Genomic DNA, 26,466 nt, shown 5'->3' with positions numbered 1-26,466 from the left:
ATCGATCCTGCATTGAATTCCACTTGAAACAAGCCGCTGGGGTTCTTCCTTATCATTGACCTCGAATAAATTATCTAACGCAAGTAACAAATGTGAAAACACGATAATCTTGCGCGAAAGCTCGCTCGTTGAAAGTATTCCGAGTGATTCGTCCTACTTCGTAATAAATGCAATTGTGCATTATGTGCAATTGCGATTTTTCAAAAGTAAACGAAAAAAAAAAGTATTGCATTTAATCGATACATATAGATAACAAAAGAAGAGATAATTTATTGTTTAAAATTTAAATAAAAATTAAAATATTATATAAAAATAAAAATACGATTGTTTCCGTCGAATATTTTTTTTTCCTTTTTATTCGTCTTTTTCAACTATAGTGAATCGAATCGTCAAAAACGAGAAAAGAAATATTCGCATAAGTTTATCCAAAATATTTTTTGAAAATCTTTATATATATATATATATATATATATATATATATATATATATTGCATAATATTTTTGCGTTCATATTTTATACGAAATTTTAATGACTCTCACATAAATGTCAAAGTAGATAGCATTATTTACAAAACATAATATATCTTTTTTCCTTCGAATAGATAGGAACTTTTTGAAAATATTTACCATCCTCTTTCAACTGTTATTTACATTTTTTTATAAATAGATCGCGTTGACATTATATTCTGAGAAATGCGGAGAAAACCGAAATGATTATTTACTTTATCTTACTTATCCATCTATTATACTTCCGATCCGTTCTGTTACTAACTGAAGACTCATGGCCCATTGTCTGCTCGAGAATTCTTTGCAAGATGTTTTAAGTTACTATATTCGACAACAACTGTTGGCTCTCGGTATAATTTCGAATCAGAGTCACCTCTAAAAGTTGCCAGAAATGCTTCACTATCGATACTACACTAAAATAAAAGCCTACTTTCAATCAACTTTAGAACAGAAAGATATAAATATGTGTATGCGCGCGTGTGTATGTGTGTGTGTGTGTGTATATATATATGCAAAAAGATGTTAAATGATTCTATCAATCGATTAATTAAAATAATTCGAAAATTCCCGCGCATTGATCCGTGAGAAAAAATGACATCTATGTCAAAGTTGCGAGTGCTTTTAACTAAACGATGTATTATCGGTAAAAACGCATTTGACATTACCGATATAAGCATCTCTGATATCGATATACTCGAAGGTATGTCACATATTTACCGTTTTGTTAAGCCTCTCAATCCAGTTTGTAACAGAACGAGATTTGTTGTTAATTAATTTAGTCGGCTTTATCGATAAAAAATAATTAAAATAAAAAATTAATAATCAGATTGTGTAAACGTTCGCATTTCCATCGTTTTAACACTCATTTATATAAAAAACGCATCAGTTGTTTTTAAGAAATATAGACAATAATATTTTTTTGTTTGTTACAAGTAATAAGAATTATTTTTGAATTGTAGAAAAATTTTAAGTATATAAGAAGAATAAGAGATTCTAGAAGATGTCTACTTTGGAAGATAAAATTTTAGGAGAAAAAACACACTACTATTGTAGTAGCTCCAGCGAGGATGAAAATGATAGTGAAGACTTTGATAAAGAAGTTGACAAAGAAGAAGACAAATATATACGTTCAGATGCATCTTCTTATTCCAATGCACCTTCTTACTCAGAATGGGATGGATCCTCCAGTAATACAGGACCAAAAGGTGTTATTAAAGTAAGTTTTTTATTTAGAATAAATATATATTTAGAAATTATATTTTTAATAATCTTTTTTACTTTAAAGGATTGGCAACGATTTAAACAAATAGAAACAGAAAAACAAGCAGTACTTGCAAAAGAGAGAATAGAATTAATTAAGAAATTAAGTCTTTCATGTCGCACTGATCTAGATGAAGAAAAAGAGAAACTGGAAGAAACAGATCCAGAACTTGCTGATCTATTAACAGATGAATTTCTAATAACTTATCAAAAGCAAAGAATGAAAGAAATGCTTGCAAAAGCAGAAAAACTACGTTTTGGACAACTCATTAATTTAGAAACAGCTGATCAATTCGTAGAATCTATTGATAATGAGGATAAATCAGTAACCATTATTATTCATATATATGAAGATAAAGTCATTGGATGCAAAACCATGAATGGATGTTTAACAGCTCTTGCAGAGGATTATCCTTTTGTTAAATTCTGCAAAATTTCAGGTACATGTTGTTATTTATATCATGATATATTATGTATTTTCTTATCATAATCATAACTAATCGAATAATCAAAAATATATAGGATCGGTGGCAGGATTGAGTAAACACTTTAAACAAAAAGGTGTCCCTGCTTTATTAATCTATAAACAAGGACAAATAATTGGAAATTTTGTCCAATTGACGGAACAATTGGGATCAGATTTTTATGCTTCTGATGTAGAATCATTTTTAATAGAAAATGGAATGTTAGCTGATAGAAGCTGTGTACCTAGCATTATTTCAGGCATAAAACAAGAACAATGTTAATAAGAAAGTACTTTATGAAGTAATAAGTAAAAGTATATTTCTAAGCATCATTTCTTCTATAAATCTTCATATACACTAGCATTCATATTTGTCAACTCATTTTCTATATTGTTTATAGATTATATTTATTTCTATTAGTTGTACAAAAATCATAGTAAGAAAATAATAAAATTTCGAAGTGTTATCCAATTACAAATAATTAATACAAAAAAATAATTAGAACCATTATATTAGAAATATTATCATAAACAAGTAAAAAAATACATATATATTTTTTCAAAGCATTTCCATAATCTGTTTTTTCTTTTTAATAGCATTACAAAGATGTAAGTATGTATTTAAAATATTATCATATTCTGTGTTTTCTAAATCAAGATAAAGCTTTTTCAGAGCTTCCTTTTTTTTAATTTCATTACTTATTTCTAACAATTTATCATCCAAAGTTTTATTTAATATTCTATACGAATCGATTGTTGTTGGTGTCTCTGTATACATTTTGGTTAAGCAAGTTAATTTAGCTACTTTAGCTTGTATTTCAACTATTTGCGATTGTAATAACAAGGTTTGTGCTTTTTTATTATACACTTCATTTATGTCTGTATTTTTTATTTTTTTCCATTCATTCATCATATCTGCATACTGTGATAGACAATTCTTATATTCTGCACAAACATCCTCAAATTTATCTTTCCATTTGAATATTTCTAAATCTTTGTTTTCTTGTAAATGATTATTAGCATTAAACCCATTTAATTTTTGGAGTTCTTTTAAATCACCACCTAATTCCTTATATCTATAACATTAAATATTGCATTATTTATCTGAACGATATAAATCAGATATAAATGAATTGTTACTTACTTTATTATAAAATCATGTACTTTTTCACGCATTAGTGCTTCTACACAAGCTTTTATATTTAATTTTTCTTCATAACTCAATTTATGTTCAGGAAAATCTTGTATGCCAAGTATCGTTAAATCTTGTAATGTGTGTTTAAAAGTTATTGAAAGATTTTTTATTTTATTTATTTCGTATGATTGTAATAATCCTTTTAACTTCTTTATAGTTTCTTCGGAAAGTGTAGAATTTTTATTCAAACATACTTCTTCAGTACATTCAAGAATCAATTTTGCTTTTGCATATTCACTAATGCTATTCTGACAACTAGTAAACAATTTCGTAATTTCCTTAAGATCATCACTATCTTGATCCGTACTTGTACTACCTTTACTATTTTGAATAAAACTAGAATGATGATCCAACTCGTTAGAAAGTAACATAGAATCTAATCTACCCATTAATTGCGAACATCGAGAAATTCGCGATATGGTAGATATATCTAAAAATTAAATGAACACATTTTTTTATATGCTTCCTCAACAATTTGTATACACCATATAAATTACCTGATAATTGACTTAAATCTAGATTATTCATGATTTCTAACGTGTAGCACTTAAAAATATCGACTATTCAATAACCGAAATGAAAATAATATCAACACAATGTCTCGTAAAAGATATATAAACGTATTATTGCTTCGACGAACATTCAAAATATAAATTATGGCTATTTACACTTCTCACGTGTAACGTATACGACTTCAGCGACAACTATGGACAAAATACGAACTACACGTTTAGGAAGCGTGCCTATGTAACAATGAATAAATTGTGTAGATTATATACCGCTCGTATGTAACCTAACAATCGAATTGGTATAAGATAGAGAATTTTGTATATAATAAAAATAGTAGTACATCTGATGAAAGCAAAAAAAAATATTTCTCTAAGAATAGATCAATCAAAAAAATTGTATGAATTGTATAACCATTATATTTTTTCTTTCCAATTAAATTTATATAAATAACTAAAGAGTATTAGAACGATATAACTTGCAATGCATATGATATAGAATATAACATATAAAAAATAACAATAACAAAAGTAGAACACAAAAATCACATATTCTCAATTCTATAATATATAATCATGATGACAAAAAATAATTAACCTAAAAAAAAAAAAAAACAAGTAAGAATGAACAAAAACAAATGAGAATATTAAAGAACTACTTGATTAAGACTTTTCTTTAATCCAAATTGATTAAATATTTCATTAATTTTGATTTCAAAATACAATGAAAAACCTTTGAATACTCCTTCTTACAAGCGATTATCCTGATTATTACAAAGAAATTATCAACTTCTCTATACATTTTTTATTAATAAATCGAAAAATAAAATAATATTTACGAAATTTTAAATAAAATAATATTACGAAATAATAAATCTCTGATCGTGGTCATTCAAAAATATTCTTATATTAATTAAATACAACCGATCAATTATTCGTGCCAATTCGAAGCTTTCCTCCTCGACATGATCGAATGATCGAAACAACAAAAATTTACTTACTACTTAAGAAGTTCTGCGATGGCTCCAAAACACTCGTCCGCGATTTAGGTCGAAATTGAGGGTGGATGATTCGTAGGTGGTTGAAAATGAGGTAAGTCGACATCGAAGTTGGTTGAGATCCTCTTCATTGATGCACTGATTTTAATACGCGTTATAATATTTATTAACGGACGGTCACTGAATTTATTTCGCGAAACTTTACTGTCTTTTAGATTTATAGATACAGTCTGTACGACTGTTAAAAAAGCAAAATACTTTTTTGCGAACAAACACTGACTCTAACGACTGCATTGCACGCAATCGATGCAAAAACATTTATTTAAATCGCGAAACACGAACGAACAAACACTGCTTCTACTTAACAATAATTTTATTTCAACGATACAAACACACACGATTATATCATTGCTTCGCGTACGATTACAATGACGTTCTGAAACAGAAAAATATAAGATATATAAAACGAAATTATTAGTATTAATAATGGCAATAAAAAATTGTTGAAATATATACAAATATATTTACTTTAATATATATACTCATCGATCTTATAATCATCGAATCTTTTTTATTGATTTTTGCACGACGAACTATCTCTTGTCTCAATATGATGAAAAAATTATGAACGAGTTTCTTATAGCGATCGAAAGTGTCAATATCGTTTATAAATCATATATAGCGTTTATAAAATTATTGAATTTAACGAAATTAACAAATTTTCATGTAACAATTTTCAATAAGTACGAATATAAAAATTTTATTTTATTAGAATATTAAATTAAAATTATTTTATATTCAACGTACGTACTATCGTTAGTATAATATAATTCATTGTACTTTATATATTGTTTAAATAATTATAGAATTATTGAAAATATAAATTATTTAAGCTTTGCCGTACGAACAAAGAGATCTTCGTTGTTAACTCGTCGGAATATAAAAGATAACTAACTCGATAAAAGTCAAAGTCAGTCGAGCGTTCGTTTTTATTGATATTATGTACGATTAAGGACTTTGAATTGAAAATTTACCTTTATTGAAATAGAACATTAATCTATTTCAATATGGAATAAGAGAAACGTGATATTCATTATTTAAAATTCATTGGTAGACTGATTGTTCGTAATATATCAAAATTGCTCAAATTTTTTCTTCTTAATTATTGTTTACAATTATCGACGACAATGGGAATAAAATATGTAGATTAATGGAAAGTATTAATTATTCAAACTTACTTGTATAAAACGAAGAGCTGACACGTTTTCTCATCGAAATACGTAAGACGAACTAACAGGAGAGGTGTCGATGTATTTGTTTTTTCTATAGCACTTCACTACACGCTTAAACTTGAAAAATTTTATCCAATAACCGCGCGCGAACGAGTTAAATTAAATTATTGAATATTTACGAAATCCATTTTTATTCTCGAAAAAACACCATTTCTTGACGCGATCTTTTTCGAGGAAAATAAAACTTTTCCAAAAATTCGACGTAATTATGTTCATCTTTAAGATGAGATCTTGTTAATAACAATCGTTCAAAAATTGCGTCTATACTTATTGTTGGCGTAGATCATTATTACGGGTCATAAACAACTTTAATCTAAACCGGCATAATATGTCGTTCGCAGCGCCATCTGAAACAGTGAGTCATCAAACAAGAACCAATAAGAACGAAGCTTTTGAACTAACCCTTGTTGATTGGTACTAGTTGATAAACAGTTTAACTTTTCTCGTATAACTTTTCTTTATTACAGTTGGTTGCAGTAGTTGATATTGCGCAGTTTGTGTAAGATTTAAAATTTATTTTATGAATTTTCCGATGTCTAAAAAGTAAAAATATGAACAAGGTTCTTCACAGTTCTGGTGTTCAGAGGAACGATATTCATATATCATTCTTAGTATGAGATTTAAAATTATTATTTCTTTTAAATAACTTTTTCTTTATATTTTAGATATAATCCAATAATCCTTGCATTAGTTATCTATTTTTTTTTCTCTTTATGTTTCTAGATAGTATATAACTAACTATATTTATTAGTATTATATTATAAAATTAAAGATAAAAGAATTGTATATTATTAATTATATATAAAAGCTTTAGAGGTTATATATGGTGTGTCAACTATGCATGTAAAATAGAGCACACCTATTAGTAAAATATTTATTTAAATATTGTACTGTACAAAAATAATAAGAGAAAAGGTATATTTAGGTAGTAGGTACAGCAGAATTACGTGAACATATATCTGATGGACTTTACAAGAGTGCAAAAGAAAGAGAATGGCGCATAGAAATACATAAATGCGAATCCATAGTTCAGATACTAGAGAATAATATTTCTATATGCATTGACTTTATCATCTTTGCATTTGATTCACGAATGTCCATATCGTTAGAACAGGTAAATAATTAATTTTTTTTAATTCTATTTCTTTATCATTTACTTATTATTAATATTCTTTATAGATCAAGATAAATATAGGTTTAATAGACGATCATTTTATAATCTCTGGTGCTTGCTGTTTGGTACATGGTAATGGCGTATTAGATGTTATGGGCTTCGCATTTCACAATTTAAAAGAAATACGTAATAAGTATAACATTCGATTTTTATCTGCCAATATTTTTGTAAGTTATAATAAGAAATGATTATATTCATTCTTAAATATGTTCTATGATTAAAAAATATTTAATCTTTTTAGGATCCTAACAGTTGTATTAACTTAGGAAACAGAATATTAAATGTAACATCGACGATATTAGGTTTAGAAAGTCGAATACCTACAATAGCGAATATGCCATAAAACATTTAATGTATATACACCTTCGTTCACATAACGCATTTTGTAATCTCTTTTAGTGACATGCAATTAAATAACCTCTTACAAGTTATTTGTCATAGCTTGGATTTTGATTTGCAGAACAGTGCCATCTACTAGCCCCACCTATATACTAACCAACATAACCATAACCAATCAACTCGAACCGAAGTTGGTAAAATGTTTTACCAACTGAATGAATTATAGTTTTTGTTTATGATTCAGCTTGTACACCCTGGATTCAACTCATTCAAGTTTGATTTCGTGGCGGGTGTTCATTGCCCGCCTGACGCTCTAACGCTTGGTCGTGTTTCTTTCGCTACGTTATAACATAAATTGAATACTTTGAATGTAGTTTAGCCATTAAACAAACAAATAGATAATTTTATTGAACACTGTTTATAAATGTATATCATAAAAATCTTTTAAACAATATTTAGATTAATATAAAAATATATTTTTGTTAATGTGAATAATATATATATATATATTGTTTAGTCCATTAATATATCATTTTTAAAATGAAAAGGACTACGAGTAAATGCCAAGCATATGCGTCCAGTTTAGAAGACAGTGAAAATGATAGCGATGAGACTGAATGTAGTATTGGTAGCAATTCTACAGCTGGTACTCATCGTAGTGATACACCTACACGCAATGCTCGCTATAGAAGGAAAGGCAGACGGAGAAGTAAGACAGCAAAATATAAACCTTGTACTGATAAGCCGTTATACAAATATTGTTGTAGTATTAAGGAAGATCACGGGCAACCACTCTTTGGGGTACAATTTAATCATCACTTGAAAGAAGGTGAACCATTAATATTTGCCTCTGTAGGAAGCAATCGTGTGAGCATTTATGAATGCCCAGAAGGTGGAAATATTAGATTACGTCAGTGTTATGCTGATCCTGATTCTGAAGAAAATTTTTATACATGTACTTGGACTTATGATGATTCTGGTAAACCATTATTGGCTGTAGCAGGATCTAGAGGTGTAATAAGAGTTATTAGTTCTGTTACTATGACTTGTATTAAACATTATATTGGTCATGGTCATGCAATAAATGAGTTAAAAACTCATCCTAAAGATCCAAATATATTACTCTCCGCATCAAAGGATCATGCATTGAGATTATGGAATATAAAAACAGATGTATGTATAGCAATTTTTGGTGGTGTTGAAGGTCATAGAGATGAAGTGTTAAGTGCTGATTTTGATATGAAAGGTCAGCGTATTATTTCTTGTGGAATGGATCATGCTTTAAAACTTTGGTCATTAGACAAGCCAGATATGCAAGAAGCAATTAAACAGTCATATTATTGTAATCCTAGCAGAAATGGAAGACCGTTTGACTCTATACTTCAACATTTCCCAGACTTCACAACCCGTGATGTACATCGTAATTATGTGGATTGTGTTAAGTGGTATGGCGATTTTATTTTAAGTAAATCTTGTGAAAATTGTATTGTATGTTGGAAGCCAGGGCGTTTAGAAGACACTCAGTTACGTAATGGAGAAACTAGTGCTACTGTTTTACATCGGTTTGAATTCAAAGAATGTGATATTTGGTTTATAAGATTTTCTATGGATTTTTGGCAACGTACTATAGCATTAGGAAATCAAGTAGGTAGGACATATGTATGGGATTTAGAAGTTGATGAACCTGGTCAAGCACGTTGTTATTCCTTACAACATCCACGCTGTACAGCTCCAATACGACAAACTAGCTTAAGTCGAGATGGCAATGTACTATTATGTGTTTGCGATGATGCTACAGTATGGAGATGGAATCGTGAACATTGATATATTGTTATATTTCAATTAATTAATAGATTAAATGCAGGAAAACTTGTTGTGATTCAGAGAAACATATTAATTTAGTACATATTTTATACATAAACACATGGTATTTGTAACAATTTTACAATTATATTAATGGTTCAATCAGACGACTTTGACATTTCATATTTTTCTATATACAATCCATTATAAGCTAATTCCAAAATAAACTGATCTTTTCATAAATAATATTTTTCTTAATAATAGTTCAATCTAGGAGATGAATGTTATTTTTCTTTTTTATACAGAATCTTGTTTAAATTTATATATATATATAATGTTTATTTTATCTTTTATTTTATATATTATTTATACATATAAAAAGGATTAAAATGTTTCATTATGAAATACAAATTTAAAAATATAATGGTTTACTTTTTAATTGAATAAAATTGTCTTGAAAAAATCTATATTTCTTGCGACATTATTGATTTTCGCGCCACTCAATAGTTCTGAATGTATTTTATTTTGGAATGTTGGTACTCCCCTCACGTTTACACGTGTAAATCATCTTTCGTTCGTTCTTACCCTTTCCTCTTTGTACAGTAGTTCATTTCTACATATAAAGTAGATTTGTGGTGTAGATTGTACATAAGTACAAACTTGTTATGACATCGTTTTTTTAATATTTATATATATATATCAGTTTTTGTGTAACAATCTATATATAGTTATTGTAAACTGTATAAGAATCCATAATGGTAAACTAATATTTTGTTAAATAATTATTTTTTATAGATCTATAAATAAAATAAGTTCAATAGTGCATGCAAAATAAATTTTTTTCATTAATACGTAAAAAAAAGTTATATGTGATTTAAATATATATGATTTAAATGCACATTAGTATCATCAAAATTAAATGCTTAGTATTGCTTTTTATAAAGTTAATTATAATTATAATTATTATAAATAAATCGTTTTTATTGTTTCATATTTTGTATATAATGATAGAGCTAGCCATTGTACATCCATCAATTATATTTTATCAAATTTAATCATTTTTTTTAGCATGGTCGTGTCAAGGTCCGTACAACTGCCGAACAAGAGGAAATAAAAAAGAAAGAAAGAGCAAAGAAATTAGTACATTATAGAACTGCTATTACCGAGATATTTAGAAAGGTTGTTTTCAATTTTTATATATCAATTAAGAATTTTCATATTTAATATCATAGATCTTTGCCCATTAGAAATTATCCATGATCATGTTTAAAAAGTATTTACGTTTGATTTGAAAATTATTTTAATATATAAAATATGTGCTGTATCCTTTTAATTACTTACTAACTTAAAAACAATTAATTTTGATATTTATAAAGAAATTCAATATCATTTTTTTCTGTTTAGAGAGAAAATAAAATATGGGATGATGAATTATTGTTACTAACAGAGAAAATCCTTTTACAAAATTCAGATGTATATACATTATGGAACATACGTCGTGAAGTATTTCAAAATAATAAAAATAGCAATTGGTAAGATTAATGTTGAATGGAGAAAGTATTTTCATTCGTGCAAGATATATTTTAATGAACAAATCAATTAAAAATACAGGAGCGATGAAGAGTATACAAGTATGCTTGAAAAAGAATTAACATTGACTGAGAATTGTTTAAAAAATAATCCAAAGTCGTATAGCGTGTGGCATCAGAGATGGTGGATAATGGAATACATACAAAAACCTGATTGGGAAAAAGAATTAACATTATGTACAAAATGTCTTAATCTTGATGAAAGAAATTGTAAGTATTATTAAAACATAAATAATCACAAAAAAAAAAAATAAAAAATAAATGTATATATAGTAATATATTCTATAGTAATAGTAATATATTCTGATTTAATTCAGTTCATTGCTGGGATTATAGACAATATGTGGTAGAAAAAGCAGGAATATCTGATCATGCAGAATATGAATTTTCTACTACGAAAATATTAAACAATTTTTCTAATTATTCCTCGTGGCATTATAGAAGTAAAATTCTAACAAAATTATTTTACAACGACTCAGAAGAAACACCAGTTATGCAACAAAAACGGGAAGAAGGTTAATATTAAACTTGCATTACATGTTTCTTATAGTTCAATTAATTTTCTAACGTCATATTATCGATATTGTTCAGAACTTGAATTAGTGATGAATGCAACATTCACGGATCCTAATGACTCCAGTGCATGGTTTTATCAGAGATGGCTTTTAGATAATTATAAACCTAAATTGCACAGTATATTATGGAGATCTCGCGTTACAAAAGATATGGTCGTTGCCGTATTTGATAGTGATATATCTGGACAATCTGGAAATATATCATTATCTGTAGATAATAATAAAATAGATGTTCAATGGAAATCATACAGAGAAAAAACATTTTCAAAAGTATGGACTGGAATTTTGTCTATTTCGTTAGAAAATTTAAGTGAACTACAAAACGTTCATATAAATATAAAAGATAAAGATTATCAGTTACATTATTCGCAAAGAGAATCCGCATGGATATATAAATCTAATCCATTGATAATTAATGAGAATCATAACAAGGAACAATTAAATGAACAATTAGAAAGTTACAAACAATTAACAAAAATGGAACCAAATAATAAGTGGGCTATATTAATTGGAATCTTTCTTATGAAAAAAATTGATTTTATTCATTTTAACAATATCATATTGGACGATTTAAATACATTATCGCGTATTGATTTTCTACGTTCAAATTATTATAAGGATTTACGTAAGTATATTGTATTAAAACATTCTCTTGAGAAGTTATAAAAATCATAAATTAATATTAGATTGAGAATAATTAAGGCCTACGTTGATCTCAATGATATATTTTTCGCTTATAGGTAGCAAATATTTATTGGAATATACATTTAAAAAATTGTGGGAAGAAGAAAATGATTCAGAAATGCAAAAAAAGATTGATTTATCCGGATTAAATTTAACAACGCTTCGCAATAGTCAATATTTCACATTTTTTGAAGAAGTAAATCTTAGTGCTAATAATTTAGAAACATCGTTGAATCAACTCTCAAATTTTCAATATTGTAAAAAATTATCCTTGTCTAGTAATCAGATAAAGTCTTTGAAACATTTTCCTACATTAAGTAATCTGGAATTCTTATCTTTACGGAATAACGAACTATCGGATATAAATGAAATATTAGATCTCGTAAAAAGGCATAATTTAATGAAATTAGACTTAAGGGATAATCCTATTTATGATTTGTATAAAAATGATCTTGATATCGCTAAAGTTATTCAAACAAACGTGATATTGATTTGAAAATATAACATTGAAAATATCGTGGTTTAATACAAAATTGTAGTTCTACAAATTATTTACATACATACATACATACACACACACATATATATATATATATATATAAAGATTTTACATTGAATATAAATAATTTTTTAATTATTTGTTGAAAGAATTTAATTTCACTTAAAATCATTTAATAATAAAATTGTATGAACTTTATTCTAAATTATAAATTTGTAAATTTATCGACAGAGTTGTATTATCTTATGTCGATAATATTCCTTATTAACACCATCTATCGAAAGTTCGTTCAAACCTTTAATGATAAAATAATAGCAAAAAATATCTTACCATCAGTGATAAATATGTTACATATCTTGTCGATAAGTAACGTTGTCGCAAGTAACGTTACCGACGATGTAAGAATCGTTGCCTATCACCAGGCGTAACAAAAATATCCATATTAATAATTCAAAAAAATCAATAGAAAAAGAGAAAGAGAGAAAGAAAAGTATGAAATCCAATCTGAAGAATGAAATTTAATCTAAAAACAAATTGGAATGAAGGAAATAACGAGATAACAAATAAAATATTTCTGCAGTTTTATAAACAAATGAAAGTATCCGAAATTCCAATGTTTTGTTTCTATGAAAAAATAAATGATAAATAAACTTTAAATACGATTTTAACAACGCACAAATAAATGATACAAATTTTAATGAGCAAGGTTTAAAAAGGTCGATAGACAAAGGTATTACAAAAAAAAAAAAAAGAACGTAATAAAAGAAGAAATAAAAGAAATAAAAAAGGAAATTAAAGAAACAATTAAACTTCTTACGAGGATATTTGAAATGAATGAATACAAGGAAAATTGAATAAAAATAAATAAATAAAAGAATGTAAAGAGAGAAAAAAAAAAGAAAAAGAAAAAGAGGAAGAGGAAGAAGAAAAAGAAGGGCAAAAGTAAGTTGGAAGGGAGAACAAGCTATAATACGAGATGGTAACCTTCAACAAAGTTCGAGTGATATGGTAGGGTGTCGTGGATGCGCATTGGCTTAGTAACTCCCCCGTATATGATGTTGTTAACGCGCATCCTCTAGATTTTCCGACCACGACCGTCAGTATGCGGTCGTGCATTCCACGCGGGCACACCTGTTTGCTCTTTCTTCCTATAGTATTATTTCAACGCGACTATGTTCACGCATTGACTTACGTGTTAGAGATATAACACATACAGGGAGACATAGAAACTTTTCTTCGTTAGACAAGGTCGCTAAGCTTTCATTATCTTTTTTTCCCTTTCTCTTTCTTTTTCTCTCTTCCTCTTTAGTTATCGAGTTAATCGAGAACAAGATAAATTATTTGATAATTAAGAATAATTATATATATATATATATTTATTTATTTATTTATTTATTCTATTTATTATTAAATATTCTATTTATTATTAATTATTCTATTAGATTCTAATTTATCTATATAGATACATAGAAATATAGAGATAGAGAGAAAGAGAGAGAGAAATAAATTAAAAAAAAGAAAAAGAAAGAGGGAGGGAGCGAGAGAGAAATATGTAGAGATAGATAGACAAATTTATAGACGGCAGAAAGAAAGAAAGAGAGAGAAGGATAGATTTAGTCGAGAAAGAGGAACGTCCTCGTGACTTCTACCACGTGTCTCCTCTCATCTTTCTCGTCATAGACGCGTAAGAGCAATTTTCTCTTTATTGATGCTTCGTGTCAGACTCCTCTCCTTCACCCCGTACGCAAGTGTGTCTTCTTCTTCTTCTTCTTCTTCAACTTCTTCTTCTTCTTTTTTTTCTTTTTCTTCTTCTACTTCTTCTTGATGGATATACATATATCTTAACAGTGATCAAACCAGAGTAAGAAAGAAGTTATGTGTTTCTTCTTCTCCATTTCATTTCATTTCTTTTCTTATATCATCTCGAAATTTAATTTATCCAAGATCTATAGATCACCTTTTATCTTCTCTTCCTTTTTTATTTTCATAATAATTTCTTTTCTTCTTTTCCTTTTTTTTTCTTCTATTTTAACGAGTCGTCACGTTCGATCGTTTCGTTGTTCTTATATAATGCCTTTTGCATGATATTGCATCTTATTAATTTGAAATCCCAATGAATGAATTAAATTTAATTGATAACGATCAATCTTGATATTATATACCCGTTTTGAAATATAAACAAATTGTGTCGATGTATTTTCCTCGTATCTTCTTAGTATCGTTACTTTCTATATTATTTTTTTTTACAATTTATTCTCGATTGTTTAGATTAGATGCTTGTTTAAATATTTAAAAATAATATATCTTTCTTTCTTCTTCTTCTTCTTCTTCTTCTTCTTATTCTTCTTCTTTCATTAAGGAATAAATTGAAAAATCGATACTGTATGCTTACGATATTTACGTTCGTGGTGCACGTATACAAGTGATACTATTAGCACGTGCTTGCTCTTTCTCTTTTTCTCTATCTCTCTCTTTTTCTCTCTCTCTTCAAAAATATTCACGTACCTTCATAACCATTATACTACATATATATATTTATATATCTGTATATATTTTATATATATGTATATATATATATATGTATAATATATTTTTTGTGTATATATATATATATATATATATATATATATATAATACAGGGTAAGTGAAAAGTTTCTAAATAATTTTAAAAATCAATTACTCTTTTTCCTGACTCTTTAGATTAATATTTCTTTTCCTTGAATTGTAAAAAAATTTTCTTGAATTATAGTTCAATTTCTGGCGTAAAATTGGAGAAAGAAGTTTGCTTGAAAAAAAGCCTGGAAAAGGTCACTTTGGAATTTTTTTGGCTCGCCTTGTATTATTGATCGTTCGAATTTTTTTATTCTTATTAAATTGATCTCTTATAGAATATCATTTTCAATCGATACGTACACACACACACACACACACATGTGCGTGTGTGTATACATGGATATAATAACGAGTGTCTAATTGAGATCTTAATTAATTGCAATCTCGATGGTTTCCTCATTTCTCTCGTTGACAAATCAATAATCAATGACCGAATAGTACAGTGAATAACAATTGTATATGTAGATATTATATAACACACTGATGATAACGAATTGGTATAAGTATAATAATTATTTCGTTAAAGTAGATATATATATGTATAACGAAATGCATGTTGAGTTATATAATTAATAAAATATTATTATACACGTTCGTTAAAACGACCAGAACAGACGTGAAGTTTCCTTTGTAAGTATTGCGATATCGTTATCATTGTTATTGGTAACATTTTTTATTCGTAGCTTGCGAAAAATGTGATAATTTTTGACGGGGTTGATTTTTATTTTCCTCTTTTTTTTCTAAACATAATTTTTTCGTATGTTATAAAGACATGTATTATATTTGTTGTTAAAAAAAAAAGAAGAATTGTAAATAACAAAATTATATTTTTCTAATCCATATATTTTTTTTTATCCAAGTATAATTATTTGCAATCGGGAAAATAGAGATCTTTTTCATACAACGTATGAAATATATAAAAGACGAAACTATATATATGTATATTTTTGTTTATTAAAATTTTTGTTTCTTATAAATTATTAAAATGTAATTTACAATAATTTTACTAGAATAATTTTGCAAGGATATAAATAGATGCATGGTAGATTAACATATATTAAAGATATTTTTATATCAAAAAAATTTTGCGAAAGACAGAATTACGTTGCAACAATAAATATTTTCGAAAAAATTTTTACTCTTATAAATAATATTTCAGTAAAAAAGAAAAGAAAAAAAATATAATAACAAAAAATAAAAGAAATAAAATATGATTGAATACAGAACTATACTTATAAAAAAATAGTCCCTGATTCTTCTATTACATAATGATTCAAACACATAATAATCTAAAAAAAAAAAAGAAAGAGAGAGAGAGAGAAAGAGAACAAACATTTGCAGAAAAATAAAAAAAGCTCAAAAAACGACCAATTACATCATACATTATACATGTAAATATGCAAATATATACATATATACATACATTGTACATTTTACATAATTCAAATTTTAAATAATAATTACGTATTTTCAATTTTTACATAATATATAAATTTTCGATAACTTTTCTTCGATATTCCTTTTATGTTTCTATAAAATTTAAAAAACATAAAATAATATTAATAATAACAATAATAACATATACAAAAATATTGAATGGAATAATAAGCAATGTTAGAATTCTGACTATTTTATAGATCCATAGAGATAGGTGTTCTATTTCGCAAAAAAAGGACGATATGATAAAAGAGTAAAAAAGAGAGAGAGAGAAAGAGAGATCTTGAGATCTTGAGTGACACGTTCTAAAGTCTAACACATGTTATAAGATTGTAGTTCGTATATAAAACACACACATACTTATAGTCGTTGCCATTGAGATGATTTTATGGTGGCCCCTTCCCTGTCTATATGTACCTTTATGTTGAGCTTGAATGTGAATGGACAGAGAGATAGATAGAAAGAGAGAGAGAAGCCTTCTCGATGAGATAATACGACCGGCTGTGATACGCCATTCAGGCCCGAACTCGGGACCGTCGAATTGTGAGAGAGATCGAGAAGCGAGGGTGGACACACATCAGTTGCGATCATGCTCACCATAAAAAACGAGTGAGTATAAAAATTAATATATATATATATATATATATATATATATATATATATATATATTGGATTCGCAAAATTCAAATAAAATGTCTTTATCATTTTCCCGCTAATTTTTATTTTTTCTGCTTCCTGCTCTTTCTTTCTTTGATTCATTATACCTATCTCTTTCTCTCTTTCTCTCTCTCTCTTCCTCTCCCTTTCTTTCGCTTTCTCCCTCTTTCTCCATCTTTCTCTCTCTCTCTCTCTCTCTCTCTCTCTCTCTCTATATATATATATATATATATATATATATATATATATATATATCTCCCACCCTTCTGTTATCCCTCCCTCGTAGGCGCCATTATCGATCTTATACGCTTCGCTTGCCACCTCACTTTTTATAAGACTTAATTTTTATTTGATAATGAACGAACAGTAAACAACGAAATTAGACGAATTTAATCGATAATGATTCCCGTATTTCCGATGTTATAAATAGTTAATTAGTAGATCTTTTTTTATTTCTCTCTCGCCCTCTCTCTCTCTCTCTCTCTTTTCTTTCTTACTTTAATTATCCAATATCGGCAAGGTTATCCGTATCGATTTGTTTAGTTATGGTTTATGGTAATTCTATGATATGACTTTTTTAATATACCGGACATTTAAAAATGGCGAAATCTTTTTTCTCTTTCTTTTCTTTTTATTTCTTTTTTTGTCTTTTTTATCTTAAACATTCCGACCAATTACAATGGTCGATCAAAAGTTCCGAAATGATTTCAAAAATCAATTAATCTTTCCCCGTGACACTTTTTAGGCTTTGCAGTTGGACTTATTGTTTTACAATTTCAACAAAACAAAAAAACATGAAAAGAAAAACGATTTGCACGAAAAAATGTAATTGATTTTTAATATCATTCAGAAACTTTTTCAAGCTTTTCGATGTTTCGATTTATTCACCCTGTATAGTTTTTTTCTTTTTTTTTATTTGGTTTTGCTTTTCGAATCCAACGTTAGTTAGTAATCGTCATCGTTAACAAATTATATCAAATTAAAGTTCTTTTAAATTCTGTTTATAAACTTTCTTTTAATAATCTTTCTCTCTTTTCCTTTTTTATTACAATAAACTTAATGTATTGTTTCTTTTTTTGTTCAATAACAAGATCGTAAATATCACATATCTTTACTTGATTTTTTCTTTTTTTTAAAAAATGACAAAGATGTCTTTAAAAAGAAACAAAAAAGGAAAGAAATACGAAGGCAATATGATTATTTTTAGAACATTATTTGCTTGTTGTACGTCAATATTACAAATGAAAAAATAAAAAGTAAATTGTTTTCTTTCGAAAGAAGAAAGTCGTATCTTTCGCGATTTACTTTTTATAGAAATCAAAGTGTCTGTTTTCTTATATCAAGAGGCGAGAGAAAAAGAGTTAGAGAGAGTTACAAAGAGATAGAAAGTGAGAGAGTTAGAAAGAAAAAGACAGAGAGAGATAGAAAGATACATATCTTTCCTTCTCTCTTTCCTTTCAATTTGTTTCCTCGAAAGGTAAGGAAAAAAGAAAGAAAAAAAGATGGAAAGACGGAGAAATTATTCTACACGAGACATAAAATCTGAACGATGAAAAGGGATAGGAGGGTCTCCACTAATTTTTCTTTTCACCTAATACATACACATAGATTGATATGTTGTTAAAATCACGCACAATCAGTTGCCATTGAAAAGATTCCCAATCTATCTTTTCAACTCTTCTTTTCAATATTTTCCTTTCCTACGCGATAGAAAGTGACGACACAAGACGTATCCTGTTATTTTGACCTTCTCTTGGTAAATCTAAAAAAAAAAAGAAGAAAAGAGAAAAAAGAGAAGAAGAAAAAACGTGACGATATATTAAGAACAAAATTAGATCGAGTATCGCGTAAGTTTAATATTAAACCATTTATTATATTGTCTTTTTATATTCTACGTGTAATTTTTTTTTTTTTATTTAGTTTTTATTTTTTCTTTTTTTTCTTCAGGCATTTCTTGCACGGCAGCATGCTCTATAATTGTAATTAATGTAATTAATTTTATCAATTAGAATGGCTGTTTCCCGAATATCGTATATCTTTTCATTTTTTACTTGTAATAGGAAACGTATTCTAAATATTAAATTAAAAAAGGAGAAATTTCTGTATTTCTTTAATTTAATTTTTTGTCAATTTTTATTAAATTGTTCATCTATTATAATAAGAATATCGTATAATTTTTATTTGTACTTGTTTATAATACTGTTTATAATAAGTTATTGATTAATTATGATATTTTATATCTCCTTTTATTTCTTTTTGTTTACATTTTTATTAAATGACTCGTATGCGATAGATAAGAAAATTAAGTAATTTTTATTAATCGTTTTAACGTAACAGTCGTATTATTAAAATTTAGTAATAGTTAAATTGAGTAGTGGTATTATATTTTTAATTAATTTTTATATAAATTTCTTTCCTTTTCCTTTTATTTTATTTAACTTTATTGTTTCTTTCCTTAATCGAAGATGTTAAATATTAGGAGAAAATATTTTTTCGATAATTTACTCGATCGTATTAATTCGTATTAATTCGAATGATTAAATAATTGCAGCATGTCACCCCGTAACGGATCCTGCGTGGCAGAGGTAAGTTCGGTAAGGAGTCTTTCATCAGAAGATGTATCGGCAAAAGCAAATCGTAAAAAATCCTGTTGGGCACGTGCCACGGATCCTGCGAGTCGTCGTGGCCGAAGGATTCAATTGTTGCAAATGTTGGTACTACCGTTTATACCGATCCTAGCTTTGATCGTACAAACTGCCAATACTCTCCACGACATATTGATTTATCGGCAGGAAGTATCGGACATCGAAACACAGGTTGGTAGTTTCTTGTTTAATATAATCTTTTTGTTATTATAGTTTCGTTATTATTATTATTATTATTATTATTATTATTATTATTATTATTATTATTATTATTATTATTATGATTATTATTATTACGTTATATATTATTTTAATTATAATGCTTTCTCAAAGTTTTTCTTTTTTTGTTCATTTTCATTTTTATTTTTATTTGTATTTTTTTGCTATTTTATTTCTTATTTTTTTATTTTATTTTGTTTCATATTTTTCTTTTTAATTTGCAACGAAATTTTAAAAGGGGAATACGAAAGCGAAATAATTAGTTCTCGTCGTTCCAATATCTTTTTTCTTTTTCTTTTTTCTTTGTCGTTGTCAAACGATTTTATAAACATTTCATCATGGACAATATATATTGTCAAAATGAAATTAAAGAGGAACGGTGATCATTCTTTGCTGTGGCTGTTTATTTATTTACTTTTTCTTTTATTTTTCTCAAGTGATTTTATAAAGAAATAATTACGAACGATATTAATTGTAACTACTTTCAAAATTATTGATAGTATATAAAATAAATAAATGCTGAAGCAATATTGTACGACGTTTCATTACAACTTTACAATTGAATATTTGCAAACGCACGTATAAAAATGATTAAAAATAAATTGGTTTAAAAGATTTGAAAGACACATTTCTATATTTTCTTATTACGAAACGAAAACGAATTACTTTCTCCTTTTTCTTTCTTTTTTAATTAGAAGTCAAATTGAAAAAAACTCCATTTTAAAAACTACGTCCAAATGTTATCAATATTTCCCTTTTCTGTTCTTCTCTTTTCTATTTTTTTCATTTATTCACAATAATATCACATTTTTATCTCTATGCGTTAACAAATGCAAAATGATAGGAAAAAGAAAAAAATGAAACTAACTTGGCAAACAAATCGATAATGAACTAACTAAAATGGCAATTATATCTAATTACTATTATACACGTAGATTATCTTAATGAACTTATGTAGATGTGTATGCGTTTATGTATGTATGGTGTCATATAACACAGATGAAGAGATGAAGGGTAGATAATCGTGTACATAAAGCATACAATTAGACAGAATAGGAGTAATTCCTAGATATCGATTGAACCAACTAAAAATAACGAGTGAACGGTAAATATTCCACGCCTACATATGTATGTACCTACTCGATAGAGTGGACATAATACTACTAACATTGGATCTAATATTAAAGACATTTTCATTCCTCCATTTTTACTTCTATAATTGTATATTTCTATTGACTTATGATTTTCATGTCAAAAAGAAAAAAGAAGAAAAGTATATTTTATTAGCGAGTATATTAGCACATATCGACTTTAACACTTTATTTAAAAATTTCATGCTATAAATAATATATTCTATATCGAAGGATAATTTTTATGTGAGGATAAAATGGAAGGAAAAAAAGAATAAATAAAAAGAAAAGAAAAATTACAAAAATCCATACTATTGATATGAATAATGTTGAAAAAATTGAATTTTATTATCAACGAGTTTATCGATTCGTCGACGAATAATTTTTTGTTGAAAATATTGCAACGATCCATCGAAGAGTAATTTTTATTTACAAGGAAAAAAATAGAAAAAGAAAAAAGAAAGAATTGTATCTCATTAAAAAATTTTCATTGTAGTAGTTTATTTAATTTATTCAATTCTGTCGATGTTATCATATTTACTTTTACATAAAAATAAAATTATTTTATCAAATAACAATATTACAGTGTTTCGTTTTAAAATAAAAATAATTATTCATTGAATGGGGATGGTTTATATATATATATATATATATCTTATATATATATATATATATATATATATATATATATATCACTTCTCTTGTATCGAATTACTGTTTGAGAAACATGGTTGCAGGAGTAGAACAGGAAAGATAGGAAAGCATAAATGCATCGATGTCCTCGTTCTCGTGCTTATCAAACTTAGTTTCCTTCGTCATCAGTATCATCACTGTCCGTCCACGCATAAGTGCTTTCGAGTTTGATATGTTACTCATTTTTGAATAATTTAACTTTGCACAAATTCGAGACAAATTTCATGAAATTTTCCAAAAGGAAAAATCACTTTGGTAATTGACGATAAAAATACTTTTTTTTTAATTTACACGTAAAGTATATCAAATTAAATTTAATATAATAATTTTTTCTATCATTTAATGAATATTATTGCATGAAATAAATTATTTTTTACGAATGATTTTATTCTCCTTATGAAAAATATTTCAATTAACACATTACAATGCAACAAAAATTTATAAAATAATAAACAAAAACAACTTTACAAATTATACTATTATGTAAAATTTATAAAATAATAAACAGAATTATTTTTTTTTATAGGCGTTCTCAAAATATTTAAGTGTTTCAATTTAAAAAAAAAATTATTCTACATGTATAGGCATGTGATTTATGTGATAGTTGATACATTATACATATATATATGCATACATACATACATACATACACATGTGTGTGTATGTAATAAATATTGACAAAGCAATTTTACTTCAACATGCTACTTCAGCCTACCATAAAAGTATCCGGTACTCTATCTTGTCTGCTCTCTCTCTCTCTCTCTCTCTCTCTCTCCCACCCTCCCTCCCGCACCCTCTGTATGTGCTTTACAATTAGTTCCCTTCCCTTTCGGAAGTTACACCGACTCGTGAACTCCAGCCATTAGTCGACGACGCTTTCCAAAGTACATGTAGCACGTACACAAACATAGCTAATTTCGCAGAAGCTCACATTAGAATACAGACAGCTGTGAACGTAAGACCTATCGATATTTTTACTTATCTTTTTGTTTTATTTTTTCTTTCTTTTTTAATTTTTAATTCTTCTATTTTTGTAATTTTTCTATTTAAAAAAATTTATTTCCTTTTTTCCCATTTTTTTTTCTTTTCTTTTCCTTTATTTATTTATTTATTTATTTTTTTTTTTAATTTAATTTCACTCGCACCAATAATGTACCGATAAACAATTTAAGTTCTATGTAATGGTACGAAGATTCGTTTAGTTCGTAACATTGTTGTGAAAAACAAGTAAATTTGAGAATAAATATAAAAGAAAAAAGAACAGGAAGAAAAGTTGAATAATTTTGTCATGGTACTAACAATTTATTTATAAAAAATGACGAATTAGAAATTGTTCGAAATAACTGTAGAGTACCGCATATATTCCTGTGTAAGTCGAAGGTATGATCATTGACAATTGTTTCTTCATTTAAAAAAAAAATAATTTGTTTATCAATTATTTATTAATTTATATAATTTTATAACTCGGTCGCGATCTGAATTTATTTTTCTTTTTTTAAAAAAGAAGATGAAATTAATCCATAAGAAATTGTTTATAACAAATTGTTTATAACAAATCGTTAATTAATTATTAACGATCATTTTAAAAAATAGAAAAAATTCTGCCCTTTAAAATGATGTTTGATTCGTCTCTCTACGATTTTTAATTCCGGAGATATTCCCATATAAAGGGAAAACATTTATATTGGCCTACTGACCTATATAATTTCATTCAAATTGGTTCATTGACATACTGACCTACTTTTTTAGGTTAGTGTATCACTGAGTTTGCGAAGATTTTACGGTGCCTTACTACCGCTGTTACTACTATTACTACGAACAGGTGTAGTATTTGAATTATGAATGAAATCTTTCGACGGCGATATCTTCGGAACGAAAAATCGTAGAAACTTGAAACAAACGCCGTTTTCAAGTATAATTCATCCTTTATTTATTTAAATATTGCAATAATATCGTTATAATAAAATCGATTTTGTAAATAATGTTTATATTTGAATTTTCTCGTTTTTTTTTCCATAATAAAGACATAACTATAACGAAATCATTAAAATTTTTTTATGTAAATTACAATTATGTAAATTTTATTTTGTTTATTTAAAATAAGAGATAGAAGATTTATTAATAGTCGTCAACGTTAGAAATTGAAAGATCAAAAACTTTTGAAACTCTTTTTTTCGTATACTTTTTTTTCGTAGTAAGGATATAATTGAAATATCTACTGAATTAAAAATATATTAATTAAATGCATAAACAAAATATATCAACTGAAAAATAATTTTTCAACATATATGGGTTAACACTTTTTTATATAGAATGTCAAGCTGCATCGATCAATGCAATCGAAAACACATGATTCCATTTTAAAAAACTCGATTGACCTTTATATGACCTTTATGATACCACCTAAAAAAAAATTATTATTGCCATTTTATGATCTCTTCCATACCGTAAGACTTTTTTTAACAAAGTTTTTTCATATCTCTAAAAAGGACGGAGATATTGAAGATGATTAATTATTTTTCCCACCTTGTGTGTGTGTATATATATATATATATTTTTATATATTTTTATGATATATATATATATCATAAAAAATATATATAATATTAACTTAAATAATATAAAATATTATCTACAAAAAAGTTTACACATTTTGATCAATTATATATCAATATCTTCATGCAAAAATTCTTTTTAATACAAAATAATTAAACCAATATAAATAATATTAGAAAAATTAAATAATACATAAAGCACCTATTTACAGAGAAATAGTAGACAATTATTCTACAAAATTAATTAGCACAAAAGTTCATTTCATACGTAACATTATTGTAGATTGGAATAAGATACTCGATGTATAGATAGTGATAAATTGAATATTGCATTGTATACATTTTATATATATATAATACATTGTTAATAGATTTTTAACAACCGCTTATTAAATAATGAAAGTATTCATATGCTATATAATGTAATATGATTATTATAACGTAATTGCAATTACGTAGTTGCGGTATCGATCGACTATACCCACATATATATATATACATATATACATATACATATATATGTATGTATATGCATATATATATATATATATTTATATACATAATATGCTCTTCTATCATTATAGGTAACCATAGCTACAGATTTGGGCAAAGTAGTGACCAGAATGCAGCTCGAAAGATCCGAAGTAGCATTCTTTATTTACACCAATGGCAACACTTTAAGGTATTTATTTATATACATTTATTGATTTATATTATAATTACAATTTCTTATGAAATGATCAGTTTATAGATTTGTTCGAGCTACTAACAAATTTTCCAAGTATATATCCAGTAAACAAGTATAGTTCAAGGGTAGTTAAAAATAGATTTTATCGGAATTTCTTTTTTTTTTGTTTTTTTTTTATAAAACAATTTCTTTCCGTTTCTTTTTTTTTTGTTTTTTAGAAAATTTGAGACAATTTTTAAAGAGAAAATAATTATTTTTCTATTTAGATAAATCTATATCTTAAAAAATATTAACATATTTATATTTTTATTTATCAAAGATTTGTTTGGTATATATATATATTATTGTTTGGTATATATATATATATATATATTATTGTATTTATTTTTTCGTATACGCACGAAAAAATATTAAAATTTTCTTTTTTTTTTTTTTGTAAATTCTTCTGTACTATCATTGAAAAAAATATTCTGATAACATCGTTAATAAAAAAAAAAAGATAAAACTTTTACTGTCGTTTTCTTCGTCATTAGTTATTAAACTTTAACATTTTAAAGACGATCTAATCTTGTTTTTCACATATTTTTTTACATTTCACTTAAAATCTCATTGATCGCTTGATCTCTTCTGGATATACGTGACTCACGTGAATGGTAGAAATACTTTTATCCGGATAAAATGAAACCTTTAATGTGTCCACGAATGAAAACAAATGGAACCTTCGATGAATTTTAATCGAAACCATTCCAATTCTTTTTGATTTCGAATCTGAGTTCCTTAAAAAGAAAAAAAAATAGCACTACAATAATAAATAGTACTGTTATATTACTACAATATAATAGTAATATTTAAAAATTTTTGTTGAACTAATAGTCTAAGATGTAACACGTTTAATTGAATTATTATTTTATTAAATTATTATATAAAATTTTTCATATGTCTATA

At 26.5% G+C, this 26,466-nt stretch overlaps 5 protein-coding genes across 23 annotated transcripts in view; 4 read left to right on the top strand and 1 right to left on the bottom strand.

Moving 5' to 3' along the window:
- The first annotated feature begins 1,183 nt into the window (after positions 1 to 1,183).
- LOC127068518 (phosducin-like protein) lies at positions 1,184 to 2,594 on the top strand. Its single transcript, XM_051004799.1, has 4 exons — positions 1,184 to 1,207; positions 1,467 to 1,723; positions 1,793 to 2,207; positions 2,290 to 2,594. Exons 2-4 carry the CDS (start codon positions 1,508 to 1,510, stop codon positions 2,511 to 2,513), a joined length of 855 nt encoding a protein of 284 aa, XP_050860756.1. The 5' UTR covers positions 1,184 to 1,207; positions 1,467 to 1,507; the 3' UTR covers positions 2,514 to 2,594.
- A 153-nt stretch (positions 2,595 to 2,747) lies between these two features.
- Positions 2,748 to 4,234, bottom strand: LOC127068514 (uncharacterized). The gene is made up of 3 exons (XM_051004788.1): positions 3,923 to 4,234; positions 3,375 to 3,855; positions 2,748 to 3,306 (listed from the first exon to the last, which is right to left on the bottom strand). Exons 1-3 carry the CDS (start codon positions 3,951 to 3,953, stop codon positions 2,790 to 2,792), a joined length of 1,029 nt encoding a protein of 342 aa, XP_050860745.1. The 5' UTR covers positions 3,954 to 4,234; the 3' UTR covers positions 2,748 to 2,789.
- A 2,443-nt stretch (positions 4,235 to 6,677) lies between these two features.
- On the top strand, positions 6,678 to 7,826 carry LOC127068571 (uncharacterized). Its single transcript, XM_051004888.1, has 4 exons — positions 6,678 to 6,832; positions 7,147 to 7,335; positions 7,401 to 7,562; positions 7,637 to 7,826. The coding sequence occupies exons 1-4, from the start codon at positions 6,773 to 6,775 to the stop codon at positions 7,736 to 7,738; spliced, it is 513 nt and encodes a 170-aa protein (XP_050860845.1). The 5' UTR covers positions 6,678 to 6,772; the 3' UTR covers positions 7,739 to 7,826.
- A 134-nt stretch (positions 7,827 to 7,960) lies between these two features.
- LOC127068568 (polycomb protein EED-like) lies at positions 7,961 to 9,936 on the top strand. The gene has a single exon (XM_051004886.1). It carries the CDS (start codon positions 8,275 to 8,277, stop codon positions 9,556 to 9,558), a length of 1,284 nt encoding a protein of 427 aa, XP_050860843.1. The 5' UTR covers positions 7,961 to 8,274; the 3' UTR covers positions 9,559 to 9,936.
- Positions 9,937 to 10,116: 180 nt separating this feature from the next.
- LOC127068564 (receptor-type guanylate cyclase daf-11) overlaps positions 10,117 to 26,466 on the top strand; it is a 28,489-nt gene continuing 12,139 nt past the window's right edge. The window contains exons 1-8 of one of the 19 annotated variants that reach the window (XR_007782976.1): positions 10,117 to 10,295; positions 10,606 to 10,716; positions 10,942 to 11,069; positions 11,149 to 11,336; positions 11,444 to 11,641; positions 11,718 to 12,326; positions 12,442 to 14,132; positions 14,347 to 14,573. Coding sequence is in view for 18 of the 19 variants with exons in the window: in XM_051004861.1 (XP_050860818.1) it covers positions 17,524 to 17,543; positions 20,143 to 20,407; positions 25,418 to 25,515 (383 nt within the window). In the remaining variant the exon portion in view is untranslated. Of the gene's footprint in view, positions 10,296 to 10,605; positions 10,717 to 10,941; positions 11,070 to 11,148; positions 11,337 to 11,443; positions 11,642 to 11,717; positions 12,327 to 12,441; positions 14,133 to 14,326; positions 14,574 to 17,300; positions 17,544 to 19,302; positions 19,439 to 20,142; positions 20,408 to 25,417; positions 25,516 to 26,466 lie in introns of those variants that run through there. The other 18 variants (XM_051004870.1, XM_051004861.1, XM_051004866.1 and 15 more) reach the window with 18 other exon arrangements.

This window comes from Vespula vulgaris, chromosome 13 (genome assembly GCF_905475345.1).
Source record: "Vespula vulgaris chromosome 13, iyVesVulg1.1, whole genome shotgun sequence".
Taxonomy (NCBI): Eukaryota; Metazoa; Arthropoda; class Insecta; order Hymenoptera; family Vespidae; genus Vespula; species Vespula vulgaris.
The sequence above is the reverse complement of the archived record's forward strand: the minus strand, read 5'-3'. Positions and strand labels throughout refer to the sequence as shown.

Coding starts and splice junctions, on each gene's coding strand:
- LOC127068518 (XM_051004799.1), top strand. CDS start 1,508: ATGTCTACTTTGGAAGATAAAATTTTAGGAGAAAAAACACACTACTAT. Junction 1,724..1,792: donor GACCAAAAGGTGTTATTAAA/GTAAGTTTTTTA, acceptor TTTACTTTAAAG/GATTGGCAACGATTTAAACA. Junction 2,208..2,289: donor TAAATTCTGCAAAATTTCAG/GTACATGTTGTT, acceptor AAAAATATATAG/GATCGGTGGCAGGATTGAGT.
- LOC127068514 (XM_051004788.1), bottom strand. CDS start 3,953: ATGAATAATCTAGATTTAAGTCAATTATCAG. Junction 3,856..3,922: donor AGATTTAAGTCAATTATCAG/GTAATTTATATG, acceptor TTTAATTTTTAG/ATATATCTACCATATCGCGA. Junction 3,307..3,374: donor GTACATGATTTTATAATAAA/GTAAGTAACAAT, acceptor TTAATGTTATAG/ATATAAGGAATTAGGTGGTG.
- LOC127068571 (XM_051004888.1), top strand. CDS start 6,773: ATGAACAAGGTTCTTCACAGTTCTGGTGTTCAGAGGAACGATATTCAT. Junction 6,833..7,146: donor ATATTCATATATCATTCTTA/GTATGAGATTTA, acceptor AGGTATATTTAG/GTAGTAGGTACAGCAGAATT. Junction 7,563..7,636: donor TTTTATCTGCCAATATTTTT/GTAAGTTATAAT, acceptor TAATCTTTTTAG/GATCCTAACAGTTGTATTAA.
- LOC127068568 (XM_051004886.1), top strand. CDS start 8,275: ATGAAAAGGACTACGAGTAAATGCCAAGCATATGCGTCCAGTTTAGAA.